At 36.8% G+C, this 22,633-nt stretch overlaps 1 protein-coding gene across 7 annotated transcripts in view; it reads left to right on the top strand.

The window, feature by feature from the left end:
• Positions 1-10,703: 10,703 nt before the first annotated feature.
• The window catches only part of LOC107850579, a 33,317-nt gene continuing 21,387 nt past the window's right edge, over positions 10,704-22,633 (top strand). The window contains exons 1-2 of one of the 7 annotated variants that reach the window (XM_047400426.1): positions 10,704-11,032; positions 13,339-13,633. In XM_047400426.1, coding sequence (XP_047256382.1) covers positions 13,448-13,633 — 186 coding nt within the window. In that variant the 5' untranslated portion in view covers positions 10,704-11,032; positions 13,339-13,447. Of the gene's footprint in view, positions 11,045-11,302; positions 11,322-11,436; positions 11,724-13,338; positions 13,634-22,633 lie in introns of those variants that run through there. The other 6 variants (XM_016695196.2, XM_016695194.2, XM_047400427.1 and 3 more) reach the window with 6 other exon arrangements.

Genomic DNA, 22,633 nt, shown 5'->3' on the forward strand with positions numbered 1-22,633 from the left:
GGTAGGGGTACTGCTAGAGGTGCTTGAGGTAGAGGTATAGGTGTTAGTGGTGGTAGTCATGGGGTTAATCAGTCCTGGAGTGAACATGGACAGTATTATGCTATACATTCTAGACTCGAGGTAGAGGCCTTTGATGTTGTTATTACAGGTATCATCCCTGCTTGCTACATATTTGTTTTCGTATTATTTGACCCTAGGTCGACCTTCACCTATGTGTCTATATATTTGGCTTCTGGTTTTGATAATGCATGTGAGCCTCTTGATATGTCTCTTCATGTTTCTACCTCTATAAAAGATTCTTTAATAGTTGATCGTATAGATCTTGTGTGGTTACTTGCGGGCCATGAGACTTGGGTAGACTTGATTGTCCTAGATATGCTTAATTTTGATGTTATCTTAGTATGGATTGGTTAGATTTTTGTCATGATATTTTGGACTATTTTGTCAAGGTTGTGGCCTTTGCTACGTCAAGTGTGTCGAGGTTAGCTTGGAAGGGGATGCTTATTTAGGGTCGAAAGGTGTTATATCTTTACTTTGTGCTCGTCGTATAATAAATAGGAGTATTTGTCTTATTTAGCTTATATCCATAATACTAGTATGGTCTCACCACCTTTCTTAGTTATATCCAAGTTGTTCCTAAGTTCATGTTGTTTCTAATGAATATGCCAGTATGTCTATTAATCATTATATTGATTTTGCTATTAATATGGGGTGGGACACCAAGCCCATTTTTATTCCTCCTTATAGGATAGCCCAGGCTGAGTTGAAGGAATTGAAAAGCGGTTACAAAATTTATTAAGTAAGGGATTTATTAGACCTAGTGTATCTTTTTGGGGAGCTCTAGTCTTATTCATTAAGAAGAATGATAATTCTATACGTATGTGCATTGATTATTGGCAGTTGAACAAAATGACGATTAAAACAAGTACCATCTTCTTCGCACTGATGATCTTTTTAACCAGCTTCGGGGAGTTTTGGTGTTTTCTAAGATTGATTTGTGATTTGGTTATCACTAGTTGAATAGTAGGGCTTTGATGCTTCGAAGATGGTTTTTCAGACTCAATACAATCATTATGAGTTCATGGTTATTTTTTTGGATTAACCAATGCCCCAGTAGCATTATGGAGTTGAAGAAGTAGGTGTTTATATTCTATCTTAACTCCTTTGTGATTATATTTATAGATGACATCTTAGTTTATTCCAAGAGTGAGGTTGATTATGTAAAGCATTTGAAGATTGTATGTTAGAGGTTTCATGATGAGAAGTGTATGTTAAGTTTTCTAAGTGTAAGTTTTGGTTGGATTCTATCTGTTTCTTTGGTCATGTGGTGACCAAGGATGGTATTATGGTTGATCCAACAAAAATAGTGGCAATTCGTGATTAGTCTAAACCTACTTCTCCTATAGATATTTGGAGTTTTGTTGGTTTGGTGTGTTATTATTGGTGTTTTATAGAGGGTTCCTTATCTATTATGGCTCTTTTGACCAAGTTGACTAGGAAAAAGGTGTTTTCTTAACGGCTTGATGCATGTAAGAAGAGCTTCCAAAAGCTTAAAGAGTTGTTGACTTCAGTTCCTATCTTTACTTTTTCCAAGGATATTAAGGATTTTATCATGTTTTGTGATGCTTCTGGTGTTGGTTTGGATGCGGTGTTGATACAAGATGGTAAGGTAATTGATTATGCCTTTCGTCAGTTAAAGCCTTATGAGAGAAATTATCCTACCCATGATTTGGAATTCACAGTCGTAGTGTTTGTGTTAAATTTGTGGCGTCATTACTTTTATGGAGTTCCATGCAGGATCTTCTCGGACCATCATAGACTTCAGTATTCCATTAGACAATGAGATCTTAATATGAGACAGTGACATTGGCTTGAGTTATTTAAGAATTATGACCTCACTATTTTGTGTCATTCGAGCAAGGCTAATGTGGTTGCGGATTCCTTAAGCCGAAAGTCATCTCGTATTGAGAGTTTAGCTCATCTATTGACTCGGAGTGGCATTTAGCCTTGGATGTTCAGTTTATAGCTAACCAGATGGTTAGGCTTGATATTTGATACACAGATGTGTTTTAGGCTTTGTTGATTCTAGATCTTCCTTGATGGAGCTAATTTAAGCTCACCAATTTAATATTGAGAGTTTGAGGGTGATTCAAGATAAGGTGATGAGTGACGAGGCTAAAGAGACATTTCTTGATTTTGATGATGTTTTAAGGATTTGAGGTCGAGTTTGTGTGTCGAGGGTTGGTGGATGGGTAAGATTGATTTTGGAAGAGACATATTGTTACAAGCATTCTATCCAACCAGGTGTGACCAAAATGTATTATGATTTGAAGCAACTTTACTGATGGGGTGGTATGAAGAAGAATGTGGTGGATTTTGTAGCTCGTTATTTATTTTGTCACCAGTTGAATGCAGAGCATTAGAGACCAGGTGGTTTGCTTCAGATATTACCCATTCCTAATTAAAAGTGGGAGCGTATCATTAAGGATTTTATGAGTGGATTGTATTATACCTTATTTTTACCTAAGGTCAAAACGAGCATGACATTATGGACTCAAAAAGAATTAATTTTGTACAGAGTCGCCACCTAATTTTTAAGGAAAAAATAGGAAAACTATTTATTGTTTAACAAGTGTGATTTTATTTAATCTGCAAAACCATTTTAGATTCCAAGTAAGGGTTCAAATTATTCCGAAGGGAAGGGATTAGGTACCCTTCAGAATCCACAAATGTGGTTCCCGGCCAGACTTAGGTTTATTAAAAGATGAAGGAAAAAAATGATATTTATAAATATGAATATACAATGTGTTTTAAAATAATCTATATTTAAAGTGTGTATAAATTACATATGTCATCATAAAGAATATGAACGTAAAAGTATGTAAGAGGCATGTAACCAAAGTACATAAGAATATGTTTGAAAATGAAAAGAAATTCGTAAAAGAAAGTATTTTTAATTTTATTTGATTAAATACCTAAATTAATTTAATTCTTTTTTGTTTAAATATAAACAGCCGAAGTTCACCTAAACGCGTGGTGAAGTTTATATAAATAGAGAACATCCCTTCCCAACGCCCCAAAAATAAAATTTCACTATGATAATATTTGTACAAGTATAAAAATTTCAAAATACAAACACAAAATTTAAGGTCTTCTTTTAATGTCATTCCCAAGGAGTATTCTCAATAACTCGTATAAACACTTGTAATAACAATGTTAGTAACAAATAAATAATAACAAAATAAATTGTAAAGGTATGTATGCATATATGCATTTAAAAGTATAATTTTTGTTAAAAAGTGGGCTCAAATAAAGTTTTAAAAAGATTTATAAAGATTTCATCATTGTTTGAATTTATTTATTTTACTACGTATTTATATACGTAATATCTGTCTTTTTATTTGTAAAGACCTCGAAAATCAATAGAGAATTTCTTCATCGGCAAAATTTGATGTCTAATATAAAATAAGTAAACTTGAGAAAATAAAATCTGTCTTTTGTATTGGGGTGGCCTAAAAAACCTAAAGGAAAGATAATGTCATCGATCGATATCAGTGTAGTATTTATTTCTTATCAGTGTAGCTCATTCACAAATTAGTAATACAGTCTCAGATTTGCAAATACAGTATGGAACTAAATAGAACCATAAAAAGATTGACAAAGTCGTCTATATGTGGACAAAACAATAACCAATCCAAATGTCCAAGCCAATATGTAAATACAACAACAATTACTCAAAATAGTCATAAATAGATCCCAAAGCAGTGTTGCTCAGTGGGGACAACTAAAATTTTGTCGAAAAATTCTAAGTCGTAAAAATGTCAAAAGATCCCAACAAAAGTGAAAGAAAAAAATATTAGAGCACCCCAAATAACACAAATCTGTAAAAACACATATTAACTAAGAGAAAGATGGGTGTTGCTTCAACGACAGATGCTGGAGCAACGGTAGAGAAGCACAAACCGGTCAGATCTGGCTATTTTCCAACAAGGCAGTGTCTGTGGTGTTGTTCACTAGTCATCGATGGTTAAATCCAGCGAAGGCGACAGGAAGAAGTGAAAGGGCAAAGGGGGCGGTGTGAGAAGTGGCTTTGTTCGGCCCAAACTCGTCAGTAGTCACATCCGGCGAGCCAGCGATGGAGCAGCAGAAATAGAGAAAAAAATAAAGATCAGTGGGAGAAGGGCGTGGTGGTGGCGCGGCTGGAGCTCAAAGCTCACCGATCACCACCTCCGACGAGCTAGCTACAAAATGGAGAAGGAAGGAGAGGGCGTCGTTGGTTGTTTTTTTTTTTAGAGAGAAAGAAGAGAGAAATGTGAGTTTAGAGAGATAACACAATCTCATTTTTTTGGGTAAGTGTATGTATGTTGGGTATTTAAAAAGGAAAAAAAGTATATAACATCTACTTTTTCTTAACAAATCCCTTAAATTTGGGTAGTAGGTGAAACAAAGCCATGTTTCATAAAGATGACGAGACCTTGACTTGATTGATTTGTTTCTATGTGTATTAAAATAATTGATCTGACTCAGCTTTTGCGGGTTGTGACAAATGTACAAAAATATAGGTATTGATATGTAATTACATAAAAATGTAAAGACTATTAAAATTATTAAAATATAATTAATTTAAAAATACTATAAAAATGTGATGTCATGTCCTGCACGTGTGCAGATGATTGTAAAAAATGTTAAAAGATACTAAATTGATAAAAAATCAGCAAATTATAAAAAGTAGAAATATAAAAAATAAATTGATAAAGTCCTAAAGTAAGAATGAATATCAATAATTTATTAACAATTGCAAAAATATGTGAAAATTGTATTTTGTTCCTTTTACCGACCAGGAGGCCCGAAGACGTTAATTTTAAGCAAGGAGAGCGAAAATTGGGTGTCAACAGGTTGCCTTGTACTTTTTGTGGTTCTGGCATTATTTGGGTCATCGTGGATTAGCTGACCAAATCAGTCCATTTCATCTATATTTAGACCTCATCTAGTGCTGAGAAGTTAACCCATATCTATGATCGTGAGATAGTTCATCTTTATGTAGTTTTTATGTCTATTATTTTAGATAGATGCTTGGTGTTCACTTCTACCTTTCAGTAGACTTTTTAAGAGAAATTGGGTACTTAGGTTGACCTTAGCGCAACTTCTACCCCAGATCGATGGACAGTTAGAGTGGACTATTCAGGTTTTTAAGGATATATTTCGCGTGTGTGTTATAGACTTCAGAGGTTAGTGGGAGCAATATTTGACTTTGGTAGAGTTTACTTATAATAATAGCTATCATTTTAGTATTAAGATGGCCTTTTTTGAAGCATTGTATGGTAGGGTTGTCAATCTTATATTGGTTGGTTTGAGACCTCAAAGGTTAAACTTTGTGGTATCGGGTGATTCAGGATAGGCTTTGGGCAGCCCAAAGTAGGCAAAAAAGTTATGTGGATTGTAGGCTTAGTACCTTGAAGTTTGGGATTAATGATTGAGTCTTTCTTCATATGTCGAGCATGAAGGGAGTGATGAGGTTTGTGAACAGAGGAAAGCCAGCCTGAGGTACATTGGACCATTTTTGAGATTCTTCAAACTCTTGGAGTGGATGCTTATGAGTTGGAATTACCTCTAAACTTTTCAGCTATTCATCCAGTTTTTCATATATTTATGCTCCATTGCTATATTTTGAATGATCTTATATGCTTCATTAGGATTCGGTTCAGTTAGATGGGAAGTTGAACTTTGTTGAGAAACCAGTCTCCATTTTAGCCAAGGATGTTAGACGATTTTATGTTAGAGATATTCTTGTGGTTAGGTTTAGTGGAGATACCATCTTGTTGAAGAGGCTACTTGAGAGGTCGAGGTCGACATATATAGTAGTTACCCTAAGCTTTTTATCGATTTAGATATTTTCTTGCCTTTTAGTTTGAAGAGGAACTAGAATTTAAGTGGTGGATGCTGTAATGACCTGAATTTGTGAATTCTCTATTTCTATGTCTTTTGACTATTTTGTCCTTCTCTGTAGTTGCTATATGTTGATTTTGGGGTTTAGGGGTGGTTGGCATCGTTTCTAATGTGGTTGAAAATGATTTGCGCAAATTTATGATTTTTAGAGGCTTGATAAGCCATATAATTGAATTCGGTGAACATTTATTGTTTTCAGTCTCGGATGAAAATTTTGATTAGTAATGCGGTTGATTCTAGCTTGGGACCTTTACATCTCATTTTGATCTTTCATTTTGGAAAATAGTGAAAAAAGAATCTCAAGGGTCAATTCAATAAAAATAGTTCTTTTTTAAAAAATCCGTCATTGCCATTGAGTCTAGAACATCAAAATTATTCTAGTAGCATATATAGTTTATTTTTGTCGGATCTCAAACGAATTTTGAGGGTCCATTTGGAGATGTTGGAAACCATGCAAATCAGATGATAATTGATATCTGGTGAATGAGGTCACCATCTTTGCAAATGCGAGCCTCTAGCCATGAATACGAAGAAGAAATTATTCCTTCATTTCAAACACGAAGGTTTGGGTCTTGGATCTCCGCGAACGCGAAGCCCTAGCCACGAATGCAAAGGTTAATTTCATTGGTCGGTCAACATTTACCCTTGCAAATATGAAAGATTGACCGCATTCACGAGGAACTGCTCACTAAACAATATAAAAACTCATTTTCATGTTTTCCCTCCATTTTCAAACCCTTAAGTTTTGAGTTTGAGCAATTTTTTAGGGTTTTTTCACTATTTGAGCTTAGGTAAGATCCCAAACCTTAATAAGAAATAACTCTAAATCATAATTTCAAAATGAAATTTCACCGCTAAAGTTTAAGAAGGGATTTTCTTTGATTTAGACCTCGTTTTAACCCATTTTGTGTAGATTTTCTCATGTGGACTCATATAACCTTGAGGAATGTGTTTTTAAAACAAAATTTAGTTTTATCCTTTTGTTTCAAACTTATTTTGGACCTGATCCAAATATGGTCAATATGGATATCGTAAACTTTCTTTTAATGCATATAAGCTATATTTGAATGTTGTAGTTGATTTTGAGGTCATTCTTAAGAGGAAAACTCTGTGTTAAAATACTTTAGATCGGGATTTCATCATTTTGAGGTAGATATAGCTTAACTTCTTTTAAATTGAGTTAGGTAGTTAATAAATAAGTAAAACATGCTATGGGTTAGAAAAAATAATTGTGAGGTCTAAATCTCGAGATTATTATTACTATTGTGTGCCCGTGTAGGGCCTATATTTGTTGTTGTTGACTTGTGGTATCTGATATTGTGTTGCAGGTGTGGGGACTTTATTTGACATTATTGGTTTTATCTGTGTATTTAAATGCCTTTATTGTAGATATGGTGTCCGTGGGGGGAGTTATTTTTCTAATATAGGACTTATTTGAGCATTAGTTGCCTTTATCATGATAGAAATATCCGATTTAGGGGTTGATAATTAATAATGTATTTATTCTAATGGTGTTTAATTAGAGTTGATGATCTTGAATTGTGGACATATTGAGTTGATTTCTGGGCTCACTTATATATATACATGTTGGATGAATTGGATATCATTATATTGAGTAGATTGTAAGCATTACATCCTCATTCCATATATATACATTCATGATATACTGTTTCCATTGAGAAACACTATTTTAAAAAGAAAATGAGGTACTTTTAAGAAAATCTTCGCCATGAACACGAGCCAGAGAGATGAGTTGAGATTAAGATATAAGATATAGTATATGGATTATGAACCCCCCTCCCCCCCAACCCCATGACTCTGTTAGGGTGTTTGTCCTGATTTTCTTACCAAGTTTAAGTTCTACTTTTCTTGAAAGAAAACTAAAACTTTTTCATATTTAGCAAACCTCTTTCTTGGAAGAAAGGTTTTAAAACTCTATAAACAGAAGACCCTCCTTCTTATATCATAACACAATAGCATCCACAATGTAGTCCTTAAAGAGTCTTGTTTAGGGAGAGATTTCTCCCAATAGGTTTTAAGTTTTTTAATATTATTTTCAATATGTAGGTCGTTTGACCAAACCATATTAATAATATGTTTTTTAGTATTGTTTTATTTTTTATCTGAATTATCGTCTTCTATGATTTGCAAACTCTAAGCTTTTGCATGACACCCTCTTGACTTCAAACACAAGAAGTGGTAATAGAACATATGGTTCAATGGTCCAATGGTTCAAATTGAGGACATGTTGAGATCAAAGTTGAAACCAACTTGACGATAATGAAGATTTTTGTAAAAAAAAAAAACTACATGTAGAGACAGTTGTTAATCATATTTTCAATAATCCTGCTGTTACATATTTGAAAATAAAACTTACTTTTAACCCTATAAAGTGCTCCAATATTTTTAACCGGAAAGGGTTAATATATTTTTAAACCTGAAAGCTCCATTTTAAGCATGCCAAGCAGCAGTGATGAAGACTATGTGAAGAACAAATATCAAAGATGTGAAGAAGGCAGATCAAGTGAAGAAAATCAAGCCAAAAAGGAGAGATTTATTAGGATTTTCCCTAATTTTTTTACCAAGTTTAAGTTTTACTTTTCTTGAAATAAAAATAAAAGCAATACCATAATTACTTTTACTTTCCTGAAAGGAAACTATAAAACTTTTCCATATTTGAAAAACCTCTTTCTTGGAAGAAATATTTTGGAACTCTATAAATAGAAGACCTCCTCTTCTCATACCATAACACAATAACATCCAAAATGTAGTCCTTAAAGAGTCTTGTTTAGGGAGAGATTTCTCCCAATAGGTTTTAAGTTTTTCAATATTATTTTTAATATGTAGGTCGTTTGACCAAATCATATCAATAATATGTCTTTTTAGTACTGTTTTATTTGTCATTTGAATTATCGTCTTCCATGGTTTGCAAACTCTAAACTTTCGCATGACGCCCTCTTAATTTCGAATCCGACAGAGTCCTACCTGGGAGTTACGAGCTCAGTGGATTTGTACAGAAAGTCATGGGATGAATTTTATCATTCATCCCATCCACATTATATTGAAATTTCACACATATCTTTCTTGATTTCTTTAGTTTCCTTGACTTGTGCTTAGTTTCAGTTTATTGTCACGTATATTTGTGTTATTTTCATTTCTGTTTATATATTAGAAACTGTTAGTGAAGACGGTGTAAGCTATTAATTGGGACTTTTTGCTTGCAGGTGATGTGCTCATAGTGTTATTTTATTTATCTTATTTTCTGCTTTGCTCAGTTGGCCTATGATACCTAATAAGTACAAGTGGAGCGTACTCATCTCTACTGTTCCCTTTCTGTGCAGATTCTAATACAAGCACTACGTGAGGTGGCTAAGTTCATAGATAGTTGGTGACTCGAGGTACTGTCATACTCTAGGCGTCCAGAGTCATTTTTAGGCCTTATCCTATTTTTATTCATGTCTTTAGTTATTTCGGAGACAAATGTTATGTTTAGACTCAATTTTATTATTAGATGCTCTACTTATGATGCCATATTTTGCGATTGGATTTGTGATTTCTTTCAGACTTCGCTTTGACTTATGTTTTAGGGTCTGACTTCGTTTTAAAAGTCTCATCATTTATTATTGTTATTTTTTTAATTCTCTTAAATCTTAGAATTTGACTTACTTATTAAGGGTGGGCCGTGATAAGTGTCATCATAGCCCCAAATTTTAGATCGTGACATAATTAGTCCTGAAACTATTTTATCCACCATTTGAATTAAAATGGTGAAACTACTATCTCATGTGGAGGGTGTTACAAAATAGTCCCATAAAATATCCTAATTAATGGGATATCCCCACTTATCCAATCCATTATACCAAAGGACCCTTAATTTAACTGCAACTACTTTATGTAGTTATTTAGTAGGAGTTAGGCCATGAATATTATTCACAATATTTTGTAATATGTTCTCATAATATTTGAATTTTTATAAAATACCTAAAAACGTGTGTTCACTATTTCTAGATTAAGTTTTTGCATTTTTTGATTTATTTTTTTAAAAAGAATCTAAATTTTTTATTTTCATAAAATAACTCAATTTCATAAAACTCCAATTTCTTTTTTCTAAAATTCACTTTTTATTTTTTCTTAAATTTAAAAATACCCTATTTCTAAAATACTATAGGCAAACACAACTTCAATTCTATTTTTCATTTTAAAAATACCAAATAAAGTGAATATATTTTTTATTTTCATTGCCAAACGGGTCCTTAATACCAAGGATAGAAAAAAGATATAATCGAATTTTTTTGATTTCATAAACTCAACAAGTAAATAGAAATAATTATTTTATGATGGGTGCCAAAGAACTTGAAATGGAGAGAGTATTTATTCCCCAAGCTAAAATTAACTACTTTCCGTTTGAATCTCATTTATTTCTATTTTTTAGATAAGAAAAATTAAGAGCAAAAAACTATGAGAAGAATAGTAGATTCTATTTGGTCTTAGATTTTAAAGTTGTAATTTGAAATTTGAAAATTTGATTTTTTGAAATAGTGACTTTTGGAATTTAAGATTATGTTTTGAGAAGCATTTCAATTAAAAAGAATTTAAAGTTTTGTGAGTAGAAATATGAAAAATTGGACCAATTTTTGAAAATTTAAAAATATTTAAAGATCATATTTTAAATTTTGATTAAATTCATAATCTAATAAATATTTGAAAATCCTTCCATTCAAAATTTACATCAAATACTAACTTAATGAAGAATAATTGTGAAGATTAGATGTTTCGATCATAACCCGGAAATGAGAACACTGTTTTTTCCGTGTATAAACACAGAAAGAAAGTAAAACAAAAAAAGTTGTACATTTAATTTTAACCCATCTTGGAGTGAATTTACCTTTTTTACTTTAATTTTTTGTGTCATAAAGAAAAAGCTGAATACTGAAAGAGACCAAAAAGAGAGCATACATACTATCTCTCCTACCCTTTAATCGCACAGTACTCTAGAGAAGACAATTCTCAGTACAACTAGACACTCTGAACAGAGATTTGCTGTCGGAAAGTTTTCATTCTCTCCCTTTAACTCCCCTTATCGCCGGCGAGTATCTCCGTAACTTCTTACTCCTTATTCCAACTCTTCTACTTTTTTAGAAAGATGTCAAATTATGCTTTGCTTTGAGTGTGTATATATACAGTGTAGAGTACTCATTATCCTTTGTTCCCCCCCCCCCCCCCCACCCCGCCCCCCCCCACCCCCCCCCCCCCTTATTTTGAGCTTTTCAAGTGGGAAAATTACATTTTAATCACTCTAGTTGCTGACGCATGCTTTTATTTTTTGAATTGTCTGCTGCCTTGGGAGTACCAACTTTATTTTCCCTTCCCTTCGGGTATTTCTTTTTGTTCATTCTTTTGACAAAAATGAGAAGACGTGCATGTTGGTACTTCAAATTTCTTGGTCCTCTAAGTTGGGTCTAAGCTATTTATCATTATTATTTTTTTTTGTGTGTGTTATTTTTAAATGTTTCGGCCAAGAAGATAAATAATGGTAGTTACAGTTAGGCATGTTAAAAGATGCTTTGGAGTCTGCTAAGTTTAACGAATGTTGTTGATAATAAGCGCTTGATAAGTTGTGAATTCTGAAAAGTTTTAGCTGTAAGTTCTGTTTTACTCCTGCTTATTTAGGAATTCCTATAACCATCGTTCTTGAGAAGGGGAGCTTTGGAGTAACTAGTAAAGTGACCAAGAGGGCAAGGGTTCTGGCCGTCGAACAACTCTTGCAGAAATCTAAGGTAAGGTTGCGTAAGATAGACTGTTGTGATCCGGCCCTTCTCCAGACCCTGCATTTAGCGGGAGCTCTACTGCACTGGACTGCCTTTTTTTCTTATAACCATCGTCGTTGAATTGAACATACTAGCTCAAAATATATGGTTATTGCAATGGTTTTAGGTTGAAGAGTAAATGTTTCTTATGGAGGTGCTCGGGGGCTAGAGGGGTGCCCATGGCGTACATTAGGTCGATTTAGGACATGTATGATGGCGCGAAGACTCGGGTGAGCACTTTCCGGTTTTTATAGGGTTGCATCAGGGATCGACTCTTAGCCCTTTTTTATTTGCCTTGGTGATGGATGTTTTGACGCGATATATTCAAGGGGAGGTACCTTGGTGTATATTATTTGCCGATGATGTGGTTTTGATTGACGAGACTCGGGGAGGAGTAAATGATAAGTTGGAGATTTGGAGACAAACCCTCGAGTCTAAAGGATTTCGGTTAAGTAGGATCAAGACGGAGTACTTGGAGTGTAAGTTTAGTGATGTGTTGCCGGAGGCTGATGTGGTTGTAAAGCTGGACTCTCAGGCCATTCAGAAGAAGGAGAGTTTCAAGTATCTGGGGTCTATGATTCAGGGCAATGGTGAGATTGATGAGGATGTCACGTATCGTATTGGGGTTGGGTGGTTGAAATTGAGGCTCGCTTCGGGAGTTTTATGTGATAAGAAGGTGCCCCTGAAGCTTTAAGGGAAGTTCTACAGAGTGGCAGTTCGGCCGACTATGTTGTATGGAGTGGAATGTTGGACAATTAAGAACTCCCATATCCAAAAGTTGAAGGTGACAGAGATGAGGATGTTGCGATGGATGTGCGGCCATACTAGGAAAGATAGGGTAAGGACTGAGATTATTCGAGAGAAGGTGGGAGTGGCCTCGGTGAAGGATAAGATGCGAGAAGTAAGGTTACGTTGGTTTGGGCATGTGATGAGGAGGGGTTCGGATGCTCCATTCCGGAGATGTGAGACACTGGCTATGGATGGTTTTAAGCGGGGTAGAGGTAGGCTAAAGAAATACTGGAGGGAGGTGATTAGGCATGATATAGAGCAGTTATAGCTTACGGAGGACATGACCTTTAATAGGAAGGTGTGAAAAACCTGGATTAGGGTAGAGGGTTAGGGGATGAGAGTGCGTCGGTAACAATAGGGGAGTGTTCTTTATTTGTGTCTGAAGTTTCTTGTTCGTGGTATTGAGTGATGTCTATGATTTCGGATAGATAGTTTTTAGTATTATCTTGTAGCTGTAGTATTATTTTGTAGACGTTACTAGTTTATATGCATTTATGATTTGTGTTTATTATACTACTATCGGTCCTAAGCCGGCGGTCTATTGAAAACAACCTCTCTACTTTATCTGAGGTAGTGGTATGCTCTGCGTACACTCTACCCTACCCAGACTCCACTATGTGGGAATACACTGGGAATGTTGTTGTTGTTGTTGTTCCTCCCTTTTTGTCTGCCAAGATTGTAAAAAGCACATTTTTATAATTCAATAACGAGTCCTTGATGAGGTGAAAAGTGGTTCCAATAATGTTGAGCTCACATGATGTCATTTTGATGTAACTTCTTTTCATGATTTTTGCAGCATATATATCTTCTAGCTTCAGCTTCAAGTCAACGACTTTGCAATTCAAGTTGTTTTAAGTTTGCTGTGGAAGTATCTGCATCTCTCTGTCTGACCTTTCAATAACCTAATGATTCGGAAAAAAGTGTTCTTAACTTACAAGCGGAAGAGGCTACCAGGTTCTGATCTTTATCCGGAAAATGGGATTCCTAATACACCTTCTGAGTTTACAAAATCAAAGGCTGTGTCCCCTTTGCTGAAGGAAGAGGAGAGGTGTGAGAACCCTAGCTTCAAGGATGAAAAGAAAGACTTTGAGGTGATATCTTTCATATTTTCATGTACCTTACTGTTTATTTGCATTTGGAAAACCAAAGATTTTATGGTGGCATGAGGTCTTTGTTGTGCTTGTGATTGAGGTGTAGTAGTAGTAGTTGCTGTTGTTGTATGAGGTCTTTTCCTGTGGCTTGATTTTTTTTAAGATAGTCATCTTCTAATATATGTTGTCACGTTTATAAATGAAACAGTGGCAACAATTCTGAATCAAATCTTACTCTTCATATGGATCATCTCCTAGAGTACAAATGTGTAGTGTGGTGCATGATTCCAATCCTTGCATCTCTTGCTTTCAGAAGTACATTATGCAAATGCAAGTTATAGGATTATTAGCTACCGGCTCTAATAGCCATTCATACTTTGTCTCTGTCTGTCTCTCTTCTTTTTTGCTTTATGGAAATCGTTTACTGGCAATTAGAAATGACAACTAGGATGAAGAGTATATTAGGGTGAATTCAAGAATTCATGTTGTTTTTTTGTGATGAATTGCTAAGTTGTATATAGTATATACTGGAAAATTTCTGCTTTTGCTTACATGATAAACCTGGTAGGTGTGGGTGCAAGCTGACTGATATAATAATCACAAAAGAACTCCTTATGGCAGGTGTGGGCTTAGAAATTTTTATGAGAAGTAAAGTTACCAGTTTCCAAAAAAAAAAAAAAAAAAGAGTGAAATTGGTATGGGAAGTTTGAGAGCTTAGACTTTGGCAGAGATTTTATAAATAGAACTTGATCTTTTATTTTGGTCACATAACTAAGTTTTTGGTAGTTTGAAAAGATATTGCTATATGGTACATAGTCCCAAAGGAGATGACACAGCGGTTGAAGCATGGGAGTGACAATTCGGGGATCTCAGCTTCGAAGTTATAAGCTCAATATGAGCTCATTTGCTGTGACATTGACGAGCAGGATTACTTTCACAATCTTGTGCTAGTGGATTTGACAAATTGCTCAGTTGAATGGTTGAGGAGCGTGCAAGTTGGTCCAGACATCATCAATTATGAAAATCTCTCTCTTTTGTACGTGATAAGCAATCACTTGTTGAGATTATATGCTACTGCTAGCATCAAACAAACTGTTGTAGAATTAAGTTGAAAGTTTTGAATAGGGTGAATACAATCTTCTCCGTTGGTCCTACTATCAAATTAATTGTGAAGATTCTGAACTCCTAGTAGTTTAATTGTGAAGCTCTTGGAAATGCTTTCTTCCATCGTGAATAAATCTGTGGACACTAGATAACCGACTTCTCAAAATCCATACGAACACCATGAGACCCGAACCCCAAGTCCTACTAATCCTAAAATGACATTCCGAAGCTAATTGAATTCCCAAACGACTTTTATATCACGAAATGTTGACCGAAGTCAACTCTACCAAATTCCCAACCTCCGAAAATGAAAAACTCGCATAATACTCAACCAACCACCTTAGGAACGATGACACCAACACCGGCAGACCACAAATACCATAAAGTGGGGGTAAAATGGTCAAAATGCACCAAAATTGAATAATCACTATAGGTGTTGTTACCTAAAAGTTAGCTCAAGAGGTAAGAATTTCCCAATATCGTACATATAAAATGACCTTTTTCTCCCCATCCCATCAATGTGGGATTCAGCACCCCTCACCCTGAATGCCAAGATGTCCAATATGTCCAATCTTGGACATCTGGAGTGTGAACTATATAAGATGGGGCCGCAACATCGAATGAGTAATATTGGGACGGGCCTAGCTTTGATGTCATGATAAAGAAATGGATCTTGAGCCTAACTCAACCCAAAATACTAGATCAAGGGGTGATTAATTCCTGAGACCATAGAAAGAGACCAATTATGTGGGACTCGACAATGAATGGATATTCTCTCTTCTTCGGGTTCACCCAAATAATCAGTAAGATCACGACCTACAAGATCCACTCGAAGGATTGCATGGGAAGGACATAACCTTCGTAAATTTGCATTGTGTGTCTCTTTCTTTGTTGTTGATACAGTGACATGGTGACTCGAACTGACAATTATAAAAGTGGGAGGTGGAGGGTGCTTTCCACATGACCTATCCTCTTTTCTCATTGGCACTTTGTCTCATGCTACCATTCGGATCAAGAACAATACAACTTGTCATACGGCCACAGGCTTAAAGAGACAAGATTGCCCAAGTAGCAAGATACATGGTGTAGATACACTAAAAGTTTCAAACATGACTTGGGTCATGTTCTCTCTTTTAGTTTTGGGATTCAGTACGTATAGGGAGCACCCAAGGGTTTGACCTAGTAGTCAATAAAGTTGGAGAACCATGAAGTCAGGTTCAAATATCAGTGGAGGTAGAGATATCTCCAGTTGCATAAGCTTAGTGGGTAGCTAGTAGGAGGTAGCAGGTACACAATGGAAGAGAAGTTGAGGAACCAGACACCACCGTCATAAAAAAAATAATAAAGGGTTGTATAGGGTGATCCTAGATTTTCTCCATGTCATTCCAATTGCTTAATATGTCTAGCAAAACAAAAGCAGAGACTTTTACCGTATGTTCCTAATGTTTTCCTCACTGCCCATAACTTCCCGCTTGCATAAACAGCCTTTACTTAAAAAACATTTCCAATGAACAATGGAAGGGAGAGGTTCGACATCTTCGCACATTGTTATCCTCATTTGCTGGAACGTATTGAGAGAAGCTAAGAGGGATCCTCTTATCCAGACTCTATACTTTCATTCAGGAGCTGTCACCATGATCTTCATGCTGCTGGAGCAAGGGTGCTAATTTTCTTTGAATCTGATTCATTAAATTTCCAAAGATTTTGCACCCAAGGGTGTGGCCTAATGGTCAATGAAGTGGGTTGAGAACTTGAAGTCTTAGTTCAAATCCAAGACAAAAAAAATACTAAGTGATTCTCCCTATTTGTCCTAGCCTTGTTGGACAGAGTTACCTGATATCTGTTGCTAGTGGGAGGTATCCGTGGATTTAGTCGAGGTGTGTGAAAGTTGGCCCAGATACCACGGTTATGAAAAAAAATTAAAGAACTATATATCTCCAAAATAATAGATAGGAATACCGCAAATAAGGCCATTGCGACAACCATCAAAGTAGTTCCCCACCCAAGGTCCATTGTAGCACGTGTGCTGCCCAGGGGTCATTCGGTCAGCAATACCAGGAAACAAGTGGTTCCACCATTGAGGACAATGCTACGATAAAGGTCCTTTCTGATATCAATATCACACTTCATGATGGAACAGTGAGTTGTTTCGCAGATTCTAGTAGCTTCTATTCCAACTGAGTGATGACATGAACAAGACTTCTGGGCATCTAAATCTCTCTGCTCCATTTGTAATCACCTGGTTACCTGGCATAGCTTTTCTCAACAACAGATGTGCTAGTTAATTTTTCACATCGCAAACAACAGGGCTAGTGGTGGATTAATACCGTCTCCTCATTATGATATTGATCAAATAATCTGCAAGATCACAGCTAGCAAGATCCAATCAAGTGATTGCATTGGAAGGGCACACATAAATTGGCACTGTATTCTATACCATTATCGATACCTGTTGATTGGTCACTGACTTCACGGGCGGACCCATGTTGAATTTTGTGGTGCTCCGGCACCCGTTAGACCCGACATAGACAAAGTATAATTATATAAGAAATGGATAAAAATTGTTATAGGATTTAAAAAAGTACCTTGAAAACCAAGAAGATTAGGTGGGTGCTTTGGTTTCTGGGCGAAACCCTAAAACTTTGGGCATCAATATGTGTGTTCGAACCTCCCGGACACCCACAACCCCTAAATCCTGGGTCCGTCACTGACTGACATGAAGAGACAAGACTGCCTGAACAGCAACATATATGGTAGGCACATCGAAAGTGTCAAACATGATTTGGGTCATTTTCTCTCTGTTAGCCTTGGGGTTCAGAGGTGCTTCACCAAGTAGCATAGGGTGTTCTTCAGAAGCAATAGGTGCTGCATCTGCAATCAATTTTGCAGCATCTGATTATTGTTGCTTCACTTCACTACTTCAGTACTGTACATCTTACTGTATTTTTTTTCTTTTTTATCTATACGTAGTTGTAGTGCAGGAGTCTTTTAAAAAATAGTATATCTGCACCCTCCACACTAGGTGACTTGACTTTCCATTTTCCTCCCCCTCAGATTCATGGTCATTTAAAATCTTCCCTAAAATACTACTGTTACTTTTCCATATTTTATAATAATCACAGTTCTGCATTCAATTCTATTATATTATTGTTACATCTCTAAATCTACTGCTCTCCCAACTTCAAATTAAGTTTTTTTAATGGGTTAGGGGTAGTAAAGCATAATTAGTCCTATGGAAGTTGAGTGGTTCTAACTGATTCCCATAGTGATGGACACACACTTTCCAATTCTCGCCCTTTTATATCTTCAAATGTCAAACGGGAACACCTTGCCCTCCTCAGTATTAAGTAGATCCAATTGTTGTGGCATATCATTTCTTCTTTTCTACTGTTTCTAACAGTTGTCTGTTTTCTCATGACATTCATGATAAAAGATATGTTAAACATATCACCTCTATTGCTGGATGTATCCCATGGCTCTGATACCAAGTAACGCAAGTAAGGACCAGGGCACTTCAATGATATTCTAGGAACATTTACAAGCAAAACATAAACTTATAGTTATAGCTTTAATTCAAAATGGGTCCAAAACATGGCCTTCAACGCCCTTCTGGCTAATAGACCTTTCACATGGACCTTCGGCATGAAGCCTGAATCAAAGCTATTAATGCAGGTTTATATCTTGCAACCTTAATATCATTGGGTGATTTGATTCTTATTTAAGTAACTCTTGCCATACCGCACTAATAGCTTAGTATGTTATAGTTCAACACAAGGTATTTAGCCTATCATTTGGCTGATATGACAAGTAATAAAAATAAGATAAATAATTTATAAAAATACCTTAAGCTGGATGGGTGTGACCAGAACTAAAAACTTTTATTTCAAGATTAATATATTACAAGAGAAGGATGCTTAGAGTAGTAGAGAGAGAGAGGAGTTTCTCCAAAGCCCATCCTTACAAAATGAAAAATGGGATCCTTATATAGCGGATACTCAAGGCAAAATAAAATGGCCTTTACTATTCCTAGTTGGCCTTTACTATTACAGAAGTGACCTTTACTTTATAAAAGAAAGTGACCTTTACTGTACATGCTTTATAAAAGCTGTTGTCCACATGGTATTGCCCCCCAATAATACAATTGATAGTGGGGTCTTCTCAATCAGTTTAGTTCATATCTTTTCTTTGCTTTTTGTTGATTTGGAAGATTCTTCCAATGTGTCTTGAACCTTTTTCAAATATTCATGCAGGTCTTATTCTTCATTACTCTGGATACTTTGGGATTCCCCAGCTAAATAGTCTTCTTCGTTATCTGTGGTATGACCTGCAGATGCCATGAATTTATCCGAAGCATTTTCTCTGTTTAGGTTTCTTATTAAATCTTTTTTGACTTCCTCCATATACGAGGCAATCATTTTGGATTTTGATACAATCCCTTTCTTCATTTGAAATTTTCGGGCAATGCTTTTAAATGGACTAAATTCATCTTGTTCATGTAATAGGGCCATATCCCTTTGTTCTCTGTATTGGGTAATGACTGTTTTTATAGAATCAATAAGTTGTTCGCCATGGATATGTCCATCAGCTGTTTTTTAATTGTTTGTTCCAGAATTTTGTATAAAAAATTCTTTTCAAACATTGAAAATTGTCAAGGTTAGGTTTTACTTCCACGGACCATTTCATAATCCATGGGATAGAAAATTCAATAAAGAAATACATTGTCGACATTCCTTTAAAGTAGATATCATTTTTTTGCAGTTTGAGAAGAATCGGAGACACTTCGTTCCAATCAGTATATAAACTTTTAAAAGGTTCTGGCAAAATTTTTGTTGAAGGACCATAATAGGTCCACCATTGCACAAACCAATTTGGGATGCTTTGTTTGTAGATATTTCCACAGACCTTGATAAAGCACAAATGTTTCCTATTAGGATTTTCGTATAATAAGGCTTTATTAAAGCTTTCAACACAATCCCAGTAATTGAATTTTACCGAGACCTTTTGTTCTGGATGCATATAATCTTTCTCCTTAAGAGTACTTATTCCCCACTCTTCTAGAGTAAAAATCTTTTTAATGATAATTTTAGAAAAACTAGTCTTTCTTTACTATGGTAGCCGTATAAAAATGCTGAATTTCAGCTGACCTTGTTTGAGATAATATTATCTCATAGTGCATACGATATTTGTATGTAGTTGTGGCATACGATGTATTATCCAAATACCATTGCCTCAACTGCCATGGATTTATCTCTCCATCTAAGATCATTGTTTTCCAGAATGAATAGAACTTCATCTGCTTCATTTTGCTCACAGAGCTCAATACTTTAATTATTATCATCAGTGAGAGCACTGGAGTATGAAGGGACAACATTCTTACCTTTCTTGGATTTTATAAATTCGAAGAAGTCCTTGTACAGTTGTTGATCCGTATTAGGATCAGATGAGCTTGCAATACTTGTGGCTATTAGCCTTTGGTTTCCTATCCGGGCAAGGATATTTCCTCTGCCTTTTCTCGGGCCTCTATTAGAGGAGGGTGAACCTTGAGATGCCATCCTGTATAACATGGAAGACATTAGGTTAGATACTCTCTAGTGAGAATGTTGGGAAGATTATTATCTGATCCCATTAAATATAGAATTTCGAAAACAAATAGAGCTAATAAAGCTTGCCATTTTGCGAATATTTGTTTGGACACATCGTGTTTACAATTTTTATTAAATATAAACTTAGTAGCCTGACACTTAGTTTTTATTAAAAACTTTTGGTTATATAAATCACCTTGGAATTTTAAAACACATTTAACTATCGCAAGGATTGTCTTAGCAACAGTTGCATAATTCTTCTGGCTAGTATTCCATTTTCCAGAATAAACTTGGATGTAGGCTTGTTTGTCCTGTAGGGAATATTGTTTTGAAATCCCACCGTAGCCAATATCCGAGGCATTAGTTTCGATTATTTGTCCCAATTTGGATTTGCTAGTGTAAGGCATGGTACGTTACTAACCTTTGCCTTAATATTTTTTACTGCGCGAGTATGATTGTTGTAGCGGGGGATTTCAACGGGCACATCGGGGCGCTACCGGGAGGCTTTGGGGATGTGCATGGTGGTTTTGGTTTTGGGGAGAGAAATGAAGAGGGTGCGACCCTATTGGAGTTTGCGAGGGCGTTTGGGCTGGTGGTGGTGAACTCGGGCTTCCCGAAGAAGGACGAGCACCTGATCACTTTTCGGAGCGCGATAGCCAGGACCCAGATTGACTTTTTGTTGCTTAGGAAAGGGGATAGGGCGTTGTGTAAAGACTGTAAAGTCATCCCGAGTGAGAATCTTTCGACCCAACATAGGCTCTTGGTTATGGATTTGGGTATAAAGAAGAATAGAAAGAGGAGGAGTAAGGAGTGTAGACCGAGAATTAAGTGGGGCGGCTTGACGCCAGTGAATGCGTGGGAGATAGGGGAGAGGTTGGCGGGAATGGGGGTGTGGGAGTGTAGGGGGGACGTGGATAGTATGTGGGACAGGGCGGCAACGTGCATCAGGGAGAATGCAAGGGAGGTGTTGGGTGTTTCTAGGGGCCGGGCCGGACATCATCGGGGGGATTGGTGGTGGAATGAAGAGGTGGGGAAGAAAGTGGAGACCAAGAAAGAGGCGTATGCTAAGTTGGTGGAAAGCAAGGACGAAGAAGAGAAGCGGGTAAACAGGAAAGAGTACAAGCTAGCGAGGAAGGAGGCGAAGTCAGCGGTCACGGCAGCTAAGGCGGCCGCTTTTGAGAGCTTGTATGCAGGGTTACAGGGGAAAGGAGGGGAGAAAAAGTTGTTCCGACTCGCTAAGGCTAGGGAGAGGAAGGTCGGGACCTCGATCAGGTGAGGTGCATTAAGGGGGAGGACGGTAGAGTGTTGGTGGAGGACGGTCACATAAAGAAGAGATGGCAGTCGTACTTTTATAGGCTCTTGAATGATGAGGGGGACAGAGCTATTGTGTTAGGGGAACTGAAGCACTCAGGGGAGTGTCGGGATTTTAGCTATTGTAGACGTTTTAAGGTAGACGAGGTTAGACAGGCAGTCCGCAGGATGCGAAGGGGTAGGGCGACGGGGCCGGATGAGATACCGGTGGAGTTTTGGAAGTTCGTTGGAGAGGCTGGTGTAAGGTGGTTGACTGCATTGTTCAATGAAATTTTCAGGACGGCAAAGATGCCCGAGGCGTGGAGGTGGAGTACCATGATCCCCCTCTATAAGAATAAGGGGGACATTCAGTGTTGCAATAACTATAGGGGGATTAAGTTACTGAGTCACTCTATGAAGATATGGGAGAGAGTGGTCGAGGTGAGGCTGAGACGGATAGTGTCTATTTCGGAAAACCAGTTCGGATTTATGCCCGGCCGCTCGACGACGGAGGCAATCCACCTGGTACGGAGGTTGGTGGAGCAGTATAGGGAGAGGAAGAAGGATCTGCACATGGTGTTCATCGACCTGGAAAAGGCGTACGACAAAGTCCCCAGGGAAGTGCTTTGGAGATGCTTGGAGGTGAGTGGAGTACCGCAGACATATATTAGAGTAATTAAGGATATGTATGAGGGAGCGAAAACCCAGGTGAGGACGGCGGGAGGAGACTCAGAGCATTTCACTGTCCTGACAGGATTGCATCAGGGATCTACTCTTAGTCCCTTTTTGTTTGCGTTAGTAATGGATGTGTTGACGCGGCGTATCCAAGGGGAGGTGCCGTGGTGTATGCTTTTTGCAGACGATGTAGTCCTGATAGATGAGACTCGAGGGGGTGTGAATGACAAATTAGAGTTGTGGAGGCAAACTCTGGAGTCTAAAGGGTTCAGGGTGAGCAGAACCAAGACAGAGTATGTGGAATGTAAGTTTAATGACGTGAGGCGGGAGAATGAGGTAGGAGTGACGC

This window comes from Capsicum annuum, chromosome 12 (genome assembly GCF_002878395.1).
Source record: "Capsicum annuum cultivar UCD-10X-F1 chromosome 12, UCD10Xv1.1, whole genome shotgun sequence".
Classification (NCBI taxonomy): Eukaryota; Viridiplantae; Streptophyta; class Magnoliopsida; order Solanales; family Solanaceae; genus Capsicum; species Capsicum annuum.